The sequence below is a fragment of the Chinchilla lanigera genome, unplaced genomic scaffold (genome assembly GCF_000276665.1).
Source record: "Chinchilla lanigera isolate Chin_1 unplaced genomic scaffold, ChiLan1.0 scaffold00011, whole genome shotgun sequence".
Classification (NCBI taxonomy): Eukaryota; Metazoa; Chordata; class Mammalia; order Rodentia; family Chinchillidae; genus Chinchilla; species Chinchilla lanigera.
This window is the reverse complement of record NW_004955412.1, coordinates 31,090,838-31,104,465: the sequence shown is the minus strand read 5'-3', so window position 1 is coordinate 31,104,465 and position 13,628 is coordinate 31,090,838. Positions and strand designations below refer to the sequence as shown.

The window sequence follows — 13,628 nt, the reverse complement described above, 5'->3', positions numbered from 1 at the left end:
GGGGCAGAGGTGATGTCACCAGCTGGGAAGACAGGTGTATGGCTCAGACATGAGACTAAGACAAGGGTACCTGGAACCACGTCACTACCAACTGTCACTGATGCATGGCACACGCTCTTCACCCACCTGGGCAGTGACTCGGTGTGTCCACCCAGCAGGTGGGACAGATCTCAATCCCATGACGTCATCACCAAAACCAGGGCCTGAGAACCACACAATAACCCTGTGATTTGTCAAGCACGAGGAGAAAGGCCGGCCCCGGTGATGGGTTTTCAAGGCCAGAAGGCATTTGTGGTGCATCAGAGGCCTCTCCTCACCAAGCCAGCATAATCTCACCGCTACTCCTCAACAGACAGCTCCACTGAGGTCCTGGCCAGAGTCTGGCTAAAGCCCACCTCCGACGACAGACCGAAGAATGACCTCCAAAACCACACTCTGTATTTGTCATCTGGGCAGCACTGAGCACCGGAGACGTGAGCGGTCCCCAGATACCAGCGGTGAAGTCAGAGAAAGCCCTCTCCGCCACACTGCTGACCAGCGACACGCCCTGTTTTATTACACCTGGCTTCAGTGCACCTCACAGACACCCGGTTATTTAGAAACTGAAGGTCGCAGTTAGTCACAAGCCCTGACCCTGCACGGAGCAAATCCACAGGTGCTACATTTCTAACAGCTCAGGTGATCACCAGCAGCTTTGAGCCACAGAGTATTTTTAATTCACATATGTACATTTTTTTCTTAAATATAATGCTCCCACACACTCAGCAGACCACAGTTGCGTAGGCATAACTGTTATACTCACTGGGAAAACAAAACATTCATGTAACCCTCGTGCTATCTGTTTACTACAGTGGACTCAATGGTAGCCCCCCGCCGGGGCCTGCTGGCACAGAAGCGCCCGGACCTAAAGGGCTTTCTCCATCCACCACAAGTAAACTCAAGCAGCACAGGGAGCAACAGGCCCACATGCAGGCTCCTGAAGCTGGTGCCAGGGACTCACCCACGCGCCACCACTTAAGTCAGAGGCCAACAACACATGACCTAATGCAGAGGACGTTGGGCTATTTATCAAGGGATGACAGAGGGACAGAGGAGAAGGGAAAAGGCCCACATCGGACTCCTCCCACCCACTCACCAACCCTGGGCAACACATCTCTTGAAAGGCCCACAAGAGGCCACTACAGTCCCCACTGATCAACCACCCGCGTTTCCTAGATTCCCAAGCCCCTCTCCCTGGAGATTCCCCTCGGGGACAGAACCTGGATCTGGAAGTTTTTCACAAGTGCCCCAGGTCATTCTCGGGAACTGAGAGTTTGAGAAATTTTACTTACCGGTCTAGTGTCTAGCAGGCTCGCCCACTTCCCACAGCGGTGAGAGGAGGCAGCCAGGTGTGTACTAGGCCCTGCTGGTCTATTTTAATCCACCACCTGCAATGCAAGGTACCTGGTGTGGCCCCGCCTTACTTCCTTGCCCTGCAGACACTCCCTCAGCGGGTCAGTGCATCATCCCAAAAGTCCCTGCGGCTGTTAGTTTCCTCACAATCACAGGGCTCCCAGCTCCTCCTCCAGGGAGTGGGCTCTCCAAACCCCCAAGGGAACCCAGGATTTCCTGTAGCTGTGCAGCCCCGACCATCAGGGAAACCGACAGCTGACCCCGGGCCAGGTGTTCCACTGAGGGGTCTCTACTTCTGGTCAGAGCATGCCGGAAAGCCCCCAGGGACCTGGTCCTGCCTAGTGGCAACACAGAAACGGCAGTGTGTCTCGTCCCTAGGCCCCACCCCTTGGGGCAAAGCTTCTCACTGTGCCTCAGTCTCTGGCTCTCAAAAGTGGGTTAATGACCCTTTATGCTCCTCCCAGAAAGGCAGTTGGAGAACATAATTAGCTGGTCCCTGTTAATGACAGGGCCCTACCTACTGTCTCCCTTTGATTCTCATTTCTCCGCCCACTATCCATCTATCTGCCTAAAGTCAGGCAACCCCATTCTTTCCTCTCGCCTAGTGGGAACAGCTGGGGTGCAAAAATTAAAACAAAAGTCCTTCAGAGCAGGAGTCCTGTGTGGGCCTCAAAGACCAGGCTGGCGCCAGGCGTGGCAACACAAGCCTATTATCATAGCACTCTGAGCAGCTGCGGCAGGAGGATGGTAAGTTCAAGCCCAGCCTGGGCAACTTTGAGGGAGATCCTGCCTCAAAATGAAAATGCCAGCCATGGTGGCACACACCTATGATCCCAGCACTTGGGAGTCTGAGTAGAAGGATCACTGAGAATTAAAGGCCAGTCTGAACTACACGGTGAGACCTTATCTGTAACATGAAACAACAGCAACAAAGACCAAGCAGTAGCAGACAGGCCTGGCAAATCTTCCGGAGCCCAAGTGTGTGGATTAGGGCTGTGTAAGGCCGGTCCACACACCCGCCCAGCCCAGGGCACCGGAAATGCCTCCTCTTCTGCCTTTGGGAGTTGGTACTTGATTGATTTTTCATGTCTCTTTCTTTGGATGTTGTTGGGGGTTTTGGCACTGGGGACTAAACCCAGAGCCTACCATATTGTGGCTGGTATTCTAGGGCAGGCTGGAATTGCCCTCCAGGCCAGGCACTGGGGCAGTTTCCAGGCCTGTGTCACCCTGGAGGCAGAAGGAATACTCTCTCCATGCCCTGGGGTTCTGCTGGCAGCCCCCAAGCTCTGGGGGCCCCACCATCTGGCCTCCTCCTGCTTTGGCCACTTTTGTGTCCATCCCCAGCTTTCTGAACCCACCAAGCTCTCACCGGCCCGTCAGGTTTGCCAAAGACCCATTTCCTGGTCCGTCCGCCACACCTACATGGTGCCCAGATTCCCTGCCTGCAGCAGTGCGGCCCAGAAGGAGACACCCCATTCCCAAAGAAAGAGATGTGACTAGCATCACAAAATGTCTTTTCACCCATCTCCTTGACTTCTGAGTCGAATGCTGATTTCACAAGCTAGTGTGTTTTATTTTATTATTGAAACTCTTGAGAAACCTGCAGTTGAGGAAATAAATCTGAGTGATCCTCTATACCCTTTGCTGGGGCTCTGCCAGGGGTTACCCTCCCTCAAACCGTATTACTGCACCTCTGCCAGAATCCACAGCCCTTATTCAGATTTCCTCACTTGCTTGTAGCTGTGTGTGTGTGTGAAGTTCTATGCTACTTTATCGCTCACACAGGTTCCCAGCCCTGCGATCACGGTGAACACTTCTGACACAAGGCTCCTCCTGCCATTTTCTGTAACCTCACCCAGCTCCCTCCGGTCCCCCACACCCTTCAAGCCCTACAACCACCAATCCACCAGCCTCCAGTTCCAATGTGGGGTCATTTCTTAAATGTTACATAAATGCAGCCTATGGAATTTGGGGACTGTGTTCTCTTCACCACCCAAAGTCCCCTGGAGAATCATTCAAGTCATGGCATCTGTCAATAACCAGAGAATGTTCTTTCCTAGGGTTGAAGAGGATTCGGTTACCTATGGGCACCTCAATTTGTTTCTACCTTGGAGAATTCAGGGACACAAAAGTTAGAGGAAAAGGCCCAAGCCCTCCTGCAGCCTCCGAGCTTGACTCTGAAACACCTGTTTTACGGCCCCCAAGCACATGAAGTGAGTTCCAAATCTAAAAAGCCTTTGGAGTGAAAGGACTAAAGATACTAACAAGGAAGCCCTGCCACAGGGGAGGGCCCTGCAGGGCTGTGGGTCCACAATTACAAACCAGATTCTCCAGAGAGCACAGGAAGTATAAGACAGGAGTGAGGTGAGGACTACAGGAGTATACCTTTGGACCCTAATTCCTAGAGCAGGCCTCACCCTTGAGGGATCTCACCTTACAGTCTGTGGGGCCATCCGTTTTAGGGGAAACAGCATCTTTGCTGAGCATCCAGATTGCCAAGCTCTCCCCTGAGGTGTGATCAGGCTTGGCTCGGCACGGCACTGGTTAGCATTGCGACAGACCCAGGCTAATTTCTCTTGCTGGAGCATCCCCAGATGCTCTTAGCTCTTCCTCTAGCTAAGCATGCTCAGTTCCTCCAATCGTTCAACAAAATGTTTTTCCAACTTCTGACCATGTGGCTTAACCTCACCATCAGTCATGTTCTAGTAAATATGCTCTAAATTCAACAGCATAACCCACATGAGGTCTACTTGAAGAGTTACCTCCCTTATCCTGATACCTGCATTTGCACTGATCACTCAATAATACACTCAAGGAGCACACACTAGCAATCAAGCAAAAATAAGAATAAGAATGAATGATATAACCACTTGGTGAAAGCTTACACAGCAATGAAAACATGGGTTTTCAAAACTAAGTAATTAACATGGAAAAGCTATGCAAGGTAAACTAGAAAAAGAAAAAACAAAAAGTACTGCTTACCATTGCCTGTAATCCCAGCTACTCAGAAAGAGCAGGAAGATCCCAAGTTCCAGGCTAACATGTGCAACTTAGCAAGACCCTATCTCAAAATAAAAAAAGACCCAAGGATGTGGCTCAGGAGTACAGCATCCCCAGCTTGGTCCTCAGTGTAAGAAAAAGGTTGACGCATTAATTAGTTACCACTATGGCTAAACTGCAGACTGAAATTACATTATGCTTTTGGAGCAGAGTATGTGTACACATGTGTGTTAATGTCCACATTAGATGCATAGAAGATGTGGAGGAGAAAGTCAGCCAAATGATTTGTCTCAGCTCATTGAAGGACATACCTAAGATAATCCACTTATAAAAAAGAAAGGTTTGTTTTGGCTCACAGTTCCGGAAGCTGCAGCACTTCCTCTGTTGCTTGGGGCCTGTGGTGGTGTATCAAGGCAGGGGCACGGGGCAGGGCAAAGCCATTCATCTAGTAGTCAGGGCAGGAGAAAGCCTAGGTTCCAAGGACATGGCTCCAATGACCCTCACACACACACACACACACACACACACACACACACACACACACGGCCAACCTCTGAACATTACACCCCCCTTCACAGTGCCAAGATGGTGACCACACGTTTAATACATGGCCCTTTGGGGGACATTTAGCTCTATTTATAAGGGTTAAAATGTAGCATGGAGAATTTCAGAAGAATTTCACTTCCTAATCTGACATAACTATATCACTTGATTAAAAAAAAATTCCTGTCTGTAACTCATTATTATTTGTCTATTTGTTTTCCTGAGAAACTATCTTATAGATAACAATATGTAAAACAATAACCATTGATAATTTCCTACCACTTAGTCTGTAATTTGGTAAGCCCCCTACTATTATGTTATCCTTCTTTTACTCTTTAAAATAAATAAATAAATAAATAAATAAATAAATAAATAAATAAAAATTCCTATCTTCTGTAACCAAAACTAATGGTATCATGTTAGGCCAAAGGTTTGATCCCTTGCCTGAAAAGAAGAAAAAAAAAATGTATAGGCAGTACCAAATTGTGTCTTGGCATGAGTATTTTCTCCATTTTAAAAATTCTTATAACTTATCAGTTATCTTATAACTTACCAAATTTTCTGTCAAAAAATATTATATCTATACATCTATAAATACATAGATGTACAGATATCAGCCTTTTAATAATAATTATTAAAGGCATAACCAAGTCTAGGAGAAGAATATACTTTAGATTATAGGCAGCCCACATTACAAGCCTGGCCTTCACTGAGATTGTTGTGTGAACTCAAAATTCCTGCTCTAACCAGGTGTGGTGGTGCATACCAGTCCCAGCACTCGGGTGGTGGCTGAGGCAAGAAGATCAACTCAAGTTCAAGGCCAGCCTGGACTACATAATAAATTCAAGGCCAGACTGAACTACATTGCAAGGCCCTGTCTCAAATAAATAAATAAATACATACATACATACATACATAAATTTATTTATTTTTATATTTTAAGAAATTCTGGCTCTACTGTGGTAGAGCCACACTCAGAGCTGCCAGCGACTAGGGAAGTGTGGTTTGCACAGTTCTCCTTAACTTGGATGGCACGTTCTGCCCACAGCAGCCTCTCCCGTGGACCATCCAGCTCTCTCTGACTCATCATTAAATCACCCAACGTATCGGCCTTTCCCTCCTAGCTGGGTGTCACTGACGACGCCAACCAGCGAATGACCAAGTCCTCATCTGCGTCGTTACTAAGAGGAAATGGCACAGAGCCCAGGAGGGCGTCGGGGCAGCCCCGAGCCCTGCCCACAGGGACCCTCACTGGCACTGCTGCTCAGTGACACAGCCCAGCAGGCTCAGGACCCTGGGGCTCAGGGCCTCCACCCCACCCAGCAGGGCAACCACAGCACACCCAGCACAAGGCACATACAGAGTAAGACAGGGACCGAGGCCCGACTCATGGAAACTGACTTGTTTGCCTAGTGAGTGAATTTTTTTTCAGTTTAAAATTTTCAACATGGTTTTTAATCTTGTGCATAATAAATACAACTGTGTTTTGTGTAAAGCACACCTCCAGCTCTGCTCCTGGCCTGCCAGAACCTCATCAAAAGGAAAGCCAGACGAGTGTGGAGGGCAGCGGCTCTGGCACCTGTGCTGGCGCCTGGTGATGACCACCTCTTTTTTATGTGCTCACAACTCTGTGTAATGATGTGTTCTGGGCTTCCGCTGGGGACATGCTTCAATCAGCACTGCTTCCAAACCCAACTTTATAACTGCATGTGGCTATGGGCACAGGCTTTGAAGTCACGAAGATCAAGGTCTGAATTCTCGCTCTACCTCTGGTAGAGGCCTTTGGGCCGCTTATCCAAACCCTTTGAGCCTCAGTATTCTCCTGTGCAAACGAGGAAATCTTCTCCATACAGCTTTGAGACACTGCACTGCAAAGTGCCTAATTAGTGAAGGGCAGAAGTGACTGGCATCGTATCCTTCACATTTTCACCACCGCCACCGCCTCAGCATCATCGGAGTGGGCCATAGAGAAACCAAGAATCCGAGATAGTGGCCATATAGACAGCTCCCACCAGGATTCAGGGGCCAGCCCCATATACCACTGAGCCCCTAGAGCAGGGCAAATTTGGAAAGTATGAGTGTCCAAGACAGCATGTTTACTAGAGATCTGCTTCTGGAACAATTCTTCACAAAGGGAGAGAGGCACAAAGGGAGAGCCCACAGGCTCTAAGCCAATGCCCACACCCTCACCCAAGGTAAGAAGCCTAGAGCAGTGGTGATAAACCTACGGCACGGTGCGGCAGTAGGCACACAGAGCTCTCTCTGTCGGCACACAAGCCAAGTCGGCCCAGCAGCCCAGCATTGGGTAATCGTTGTTTCTTCTAAACTGAAACCTCAGTCTTCAGGTTTAACTGCAGTATTGGCACTTTGCAGTAACTAAGGGGGCTTGGGGTTGCAGCTTGAGCACTCAGTCTCTAAAAGGTTCGCCATCACTGGCCTAGAAATTTCTATTCTCATTTCCATACTAGGAAACAACTTTTATAACTTAGGGCCAGGTGTAGTGCACACACCTGTAATCCCAGCACTCAGAAGGCTAAGGCAAGAACATTGCCACAAGTTCAAGGCCAGTCTGGGCTACATAGTGAGATCCTGTCTCAAAAAATAATAATTAAAATTTAAACATATGTATATATATATATCTTAGTCCCAGGCATTTCAGACACATCCCAAGAAGAGAAACCCAGTTTCTCACCAAAATCAAATGAATTTCTACCTTCAGGGACCCTCCCCTCCTGAGCTCAATGGGCCCATGGTCCTGTTCTGCACATTGCAGTCCAGGTAAAACACAGCAGAACCAGCCAACCTGAGTTCCAGCACAGTTCCCAGCACTTTCGCTGTGCAGTCTTGAGCAAAGTGACTCAACCTCTCTGTGCTGTTTTTTTAGTCTATAAAAGGGTAACAACAATAGCAATCAGCCTGCATATCTGTGGGCTCTGCATCTGAAGATGCCACCAACAGAGAGCTGAAAAAATAACTTTTTAATTGCATGTGTACTGAACAGGTGCAGATGCTTCTGTCATTATCCCCTAAATGGTACAACAAACAATGATTCCCACTGCATCTGCATTGTACTAGACTGTAAGTATTTAAAGACAGCTTAGTATATGTAGGATGTGCTGACCAAATATGCCAACAGTCGTATGCCGCACAGCCCTTCAGTCAAGGATGGACCACAGGTTCATGGGCACCAACCCAGGGCCTAGTTCGGGGGAGGCTACACCAGGGCCTAGTTCGGGGGATATAAGTCCACTTTATGAAGTTTGCACCCTGAGGAAATCACGGACAAAGGTCTTGGAAGGCATGTCTATCATTAAGCAACAGTTCTATACCAAGTTATATAAGAGACTTGAGCATCTCAGATTTAGGTAGCCATGAGGGTCTTGGAATGCTCACCTCCAAGAGGGGAGAAACATAGTACATGCTCAAGCATGCCAGAAATGCTTAATAGTATTCCAGATGTTCCAGTAGTCATGTGCACAACATCAGAAGAAACATCTTGTGATCTGGGCTCCTTGGGGACCCAGTCCCATTCTCCCTCCCCTCCCAAGAACAGACTGTCTTAGGACAGACATGAGGTAACCACCTGGGCAGAACCACAGTGCAGAGGAATAGACATCAGAGGAACTCCAGAACCACAGGGTTCCAAGGGACAGAAGCCACTGGCCACAGTGGCCAACTGGGACAGGGAGCCGAGACTGGGTGCCCTGCAGGGTGTGATGATGGCACCTGAGCCCCCAGCCAGCTCCCAGCGGACCCACCCTTGACGACTCCCACAGGCAGTGGGCGACTTGGGCTACCGGATGAGGGCGGTCTTGTCCTAAACCTGTCTTCCAGACTCCTAAGTGGAGCTGTGATTTTCCAGACGTTCCCAGGACTTCCACAGAGGAAAGGGTCTCGAGGCCATGGAGAGGCAGGTTGCCCTGCGAGTGCACACCTGCACAACCCTCCAGGTCCCAGGGCTCACTGCCTCTCCACTCCCTCAGCCCGCCACACGAGCTTACGAGAACAAAGAAAGAGGAAATCTATAGAGCTGAGGTTCTGTCTGTAGGAGGGTGGGGATGAGAAGGAGAAAGGCATGAGCCGCCACTACTCATTTGCTTTCCACAGCAGGGTCTTTCTCGTTGAAGCTGGGGAAAGGGAAAGACGTGAAAACCAAAGGAGCACAGGAAGAGGGTCTCCACTGCAGGCCAGGCTCCCAACACCCCTCAGGGGAGCATATCCTGTGCCCCACAGGGCAAGCCAGCACTGGTGCAAGGTCACAGCCCCCTGGCAAGTGGGGTTCTTGGCCTCCTGACTCACACCCCACAATATATGACCTTCTTGTTCTCAGAGTCTTTTTCAACTCAAAAACTCAAACTGCATGATTTGCAACTCACAAAGGGCTTTCATATAAAATGTCCCTTTGAATCCTTGCAGCAAACCTGCCCATAGCATCATCCCATTTTACAGCCACAGAAGCTGAAATGAGGTAACATTTCTCAGACCTGAGACCGTGTGTCCACACTGCAGCGGCATCCAGCTGTGGGTTCACGCTGCACCCTCCTGCCACTACATCAGATGCCTCAAACGCGGCTCGCCTGCTCTGGTACTTCCAGGCCGGGTTACACAGATGCCCTTCTCAGTGCCCACCCTAGGCTTATCCAGAATCTACAGCTCATGACGCAGATGTGACTCCACGTACTCCATACCACACGGGCCCTGAAGGCAGGCACTGTGTGCTGGGCTTTTTCTCACTGCTTCCCAGTGCCAGGCCCATGCTCAGTTGGTGGGTACCTAGTAAATGTTTGTTATGGCAACGAGCAACTAAGCAAACCAGTGAGTGTCTGACCAATCAACAAGCAAACAACTTTGAATGGCCAGGGTGTAGAGCCCAACCCCCAACACCTGATTCTCTCACTCCACAGCATCTGATTTCCCAACCTCGGTCCTCGTGGCTAAGGCATACTGAGTCCTGCCTAAGGAAACTGCAACCGGGTTATATGTGCTCACATCAAAGCATCTTCACAGCCACACCAATATTCAACAGAGACCGATCCGCTCAGTGATCCTGGCTTCCCAATTATCTTTAATGGCTCTAATAGTTGCTATCCACACACCTGCTTACACGATCCCCAAATGCCATCTCCGCAGGCTCCTGGAGACACAGAGCAATGCAAAGTTGCCATTTATAGGCACAGTGCAGTGGGGCTTGAAAAAAGATGTCACCAGATATACAAGTATCACCAAACAGGGATGCCAAAATGGAAGCAGGAAACAGGATACAGTGGCACATTTCTGTAACCCCAGCACGCAGGAGGCTGAGGCAGGAGGAGCACCTCGAGTTGGAGGTCAGTCTGGGCTACATACTGAATTCAAAGCCAGCCTGAACTACACAGTGAGATCCTGTCAAAAAAAAGGCAAACAAAACATGAGAGAGAGAGAGAGAGAGAGAAAGACAGAAAGAAAGAAAGAAAGAAAGAAAGAAAGAAAGAAAGAAAGAAAAAAGAAAGAAAGAAAAAAGAAAGAAAGAAAAAAAGAAAGAAAGAAAGAAAAATAAAGAAATGGAAGCAACTCAGGAACAAGGAATCCAAAAGCAACAGCACTCCTGGAGCATGATCTAAGCCAGGCTCTGCTGACATAGAGAGCAAACCTTAGGGGCAGCAGTCAGAGAAAACAAGGCAACATCTACAGACCCAGGTTACAAACCACACTGCTGCGTGAGCCCAGGGAATGAGCATTCTGCTGAAGTTTGGCATGGGGGATTATGTGAAGCCTGCCAGGAGAAATGAGCACGAGCTAAGACCACCTCCTCCCCACACTGGTCACACATCTAACTTCTGCATGAGTCTCAGCATCTGTAAGTTCGTCAGGGAAACGCTTACTTGGTATGAATCTTTGAGATGACCCCCTCCAGGTACACCTGGCCCACGACTACAGTTGGGTCAACAGAACTCATTGATGGGAGAAAAGACCAAGAGTGAAATGGCATGAAAGGTGACAGCAGAATTGGAAGTGAAAGGAGCAACCTCACAATGTGGTCACAAAAGAGGAGAAGATGAGTGAGACCAAGGGGGAAGGAAAATAAGGAAGTGAGGGGTTGCAGGTAACGAGTCAGCTGGTGGGAGACAAGGAGAAATGGAAAGAGCCCCTGCCCAGGTGGCCCCGGGGAGGATGCTGGTGCCCTGTAGAAGGTAGCCCAGAATCCAGGAAGGCTCACTTTCCAGTTCAGCAGGAGACTCCCAGAAAGGGAAGTTAGGACAGGCAGAGAAATAATAAACAGCAGGTTCTGCTAAAGAGGCAGAAGTCTAGAAACCCAAGTAGGCAATTATCAAGGATTCACAAACACCCCAATTACAGGAAGCTAGAGAAAGCATCCACGGCAGGGTATCGAGGCCAGCAGCTCTGGCCACTGGGGGTGAAAAGTGGAGATAACAACAGTGCCCAGCCTCAGCTGCTGAGTGTGGCGGGGACCCACCACAAATGGCCCCACCATCTGCTCTTGGGCCAGCTCCCCAAAGCAGGATGCTACTTAGAGAAAAGGCACCATTCTGACACAGCTCCCAAACCTGGCCTGACCCTAATGCGGGAACCAAGAACACCAGATGCCGGGTGGGACATGGTGGTGCATGCCCAGATGTGTGGTGCTGTAATCTCCACACTCTAAGAAGCTAAGGCAGGAGGATCGTAAGTTCAAATCCAACCTGGTGGGAGGGCTGGGGATATAGCTCAGGGGCTCAAGCTCCTGACTATCAAGCACAAGGTCATGAGTTCGATTCCCAGTACTAAGGAAAAAAAAAAAAAAGAAAGAAAATGAAAAACTTTACAAATCCAATCTGGGCAATTTGGAGACTTAACAGGGAGCTTATCTCAAAATTTTAAAAATGTGAAAACGGCTGGGGGGATGTAGCTCAATGTGAAGCCCTGGGTTTAATTCCCAGTACCATACAAAGAAAGAAAGAAAGAGAGAGAGAGAGAGAGAGAGAAAGAGAAAGAAAGAAAGAAAGAGAGAAAGAAGAAAGAAAGAAAGAAAGAAAGAAAGAAAGAAAGAAAGAAAGAAAGAAAGAAAGAGAAAAAGAAGAAGAAGGAGAAAGGGAGAAGGAAGAGGGGGAGAGGAGGAAGAGGACAGGAAAGGAAAGAAAAAAATGAAGAGAGGGAGTCTGGACAGGAAAGTGGCCCATCATTTGGTCATCTGCAGAGTAGCAAACCTCATTCCCCAAACACGCTGTCTCTGAAGGCCTGCTAGGAAACCCGGGGTCTCACTGGACAGAGACGGTACATAGGCTTGGCTGCTAGTCCCACCTGAGAACTGCCACCTAAGCACCTCCCTTGCAAAGTAACACCCCGTTTGACTCTTTCAAGAGATGTCTCACTCTTCTTCCGGCCAAAGAGGAGCTTCCTGCTTCAGTGTCTTGAGCAGGCCCAAGACACTTGCTCCCACACACCTGCCCACACAGCCACTTTCCCGGCGGGCCTTTCCCTTCGGGATACGGAAGCGAAACCAGCCCTGCGCGCCCAGCTCTTCTCCGCGGCAAGCATGGGCTCTGGGCTCCAGATTGCCCACTGCGAGGAACCGGAAAACAGAAAGCAAACTCCTGCGGGGGCCAGGAACAGACAAATCTCCACCACCCCAGGAAACACTCCGCTCCGAGCTCGGCGCTCCGGTTCCTTCCAGATCTGCATTCAGAAACAGTCCGAGGGGAAGGGACGGCTCCAGACGGAGCCCCTTCCTTCAGACCAGCGAAGGAACCGAGGGGGCGGAAAGGCGGGAGGAGCGGTCGGGCGCCCCCAGGGCCCCGGAGCTCCCCACCTCCGAGGTGCTGAAGGTCCGGCCCGCCACGCCCCGGCCCAGCGGCCAGGCACCCGCCGAACAGGAAATTCCACCTGCGCCGCCCGGCCACCGGGCAGCGGGGAGGAGCGCAGAACCCCGCCGCTCGGCCTGGCGCGTGGAGGGCGATCCCGGGCCCCCACCCTGGCCCACCGACCCGGCTCGGCCGGGACCGCCCACCTCCTCCGGTCGCGAGCTGTACTTGAGTCCCGCGCCGAAGTCCCTGGGGGGCCCTCCAGCCTTGCGCGCGCGATCGTTCTTCATGGTCTCGGGGCCCGGGTTCCGGCGAGGGTCTCAGAGGTCTGGTCCCTGCCGGCAGCCGGCTGCCATGGCCCGCGGAGTGCGGGGGGCGCGCGGGCGCGGATCCGGCTGACTTCCCGGGCAGACCCAGCGCCCGGCCCGCGGCGGCGGCTCTGCTCTCATCCTTCCTGCCCCGCGCAGGTAGTTTCTGGGCGTGGCCACCACTAGGTCCCGCCCACGGCCCGGCCCGCCGCGCTCCGGCCACGCCCACGCCACGCCCCCGAAGGAAGCTCCGCCCCCGCCCCAGGTGAGCTGGAGAGGGGACCCGCGACTATGGCCGTAAGAACCCAGCAACAACGAAAGCTCCTTCACTCTCTTCTGCTTCTCCCGGAGGACGGCCCTTCCCTCGGGCTCAACGGACTTTTCTCCCTTCCTGTGCTTCTCCAGCCGGCCTGCACTGGATCTGCCATCTCGGCCAGCCTGCCCCGTGACAGTGCTCAGTTGTGACCCCTCTACAAGTAGAAGCCGGAGCCGCCGGGCCCAGCCTCCTCGCCGGAGCTCCTCCTCCGGGGCCCCACAGGCCCTCCCAGCGGCGCCCGGGCTGGGCCTGTGCCCTGCTCTCTCCTCCTCCGGGTCATCAGACGCCGAC

At 51.0% G+C, this 13,628-nt stretch overlaps 1 protein-coding gene across 1 annotated transcript in view; it reads right to left on the bottom strand.

Annotated features, from left to right (window-relative positions):
* St14 (suppression of tumorigenicity 14 (colon carcinoma)) overlaps positions 1-13,153 on the bottom strand; it is a 37,738-nt gene extending 24,585 nt beyond the window's left edge. Inside the window, exon 1 of the mRNA XM_005378564.2 lies at positions 12,920-13,153. Within this exon, the coding sequence (XP_005378621.1) occupies positions 12,920-13,003 (84 nt within the window). The 5' untranslated portion in view covers positions 13,004-13,153. The remainder of the gene's footprint in view (positions 1-12,919) is intronic.
* Between the last annotated feature and the right edge of the window lie 475 nt (positions 13,154-13,628).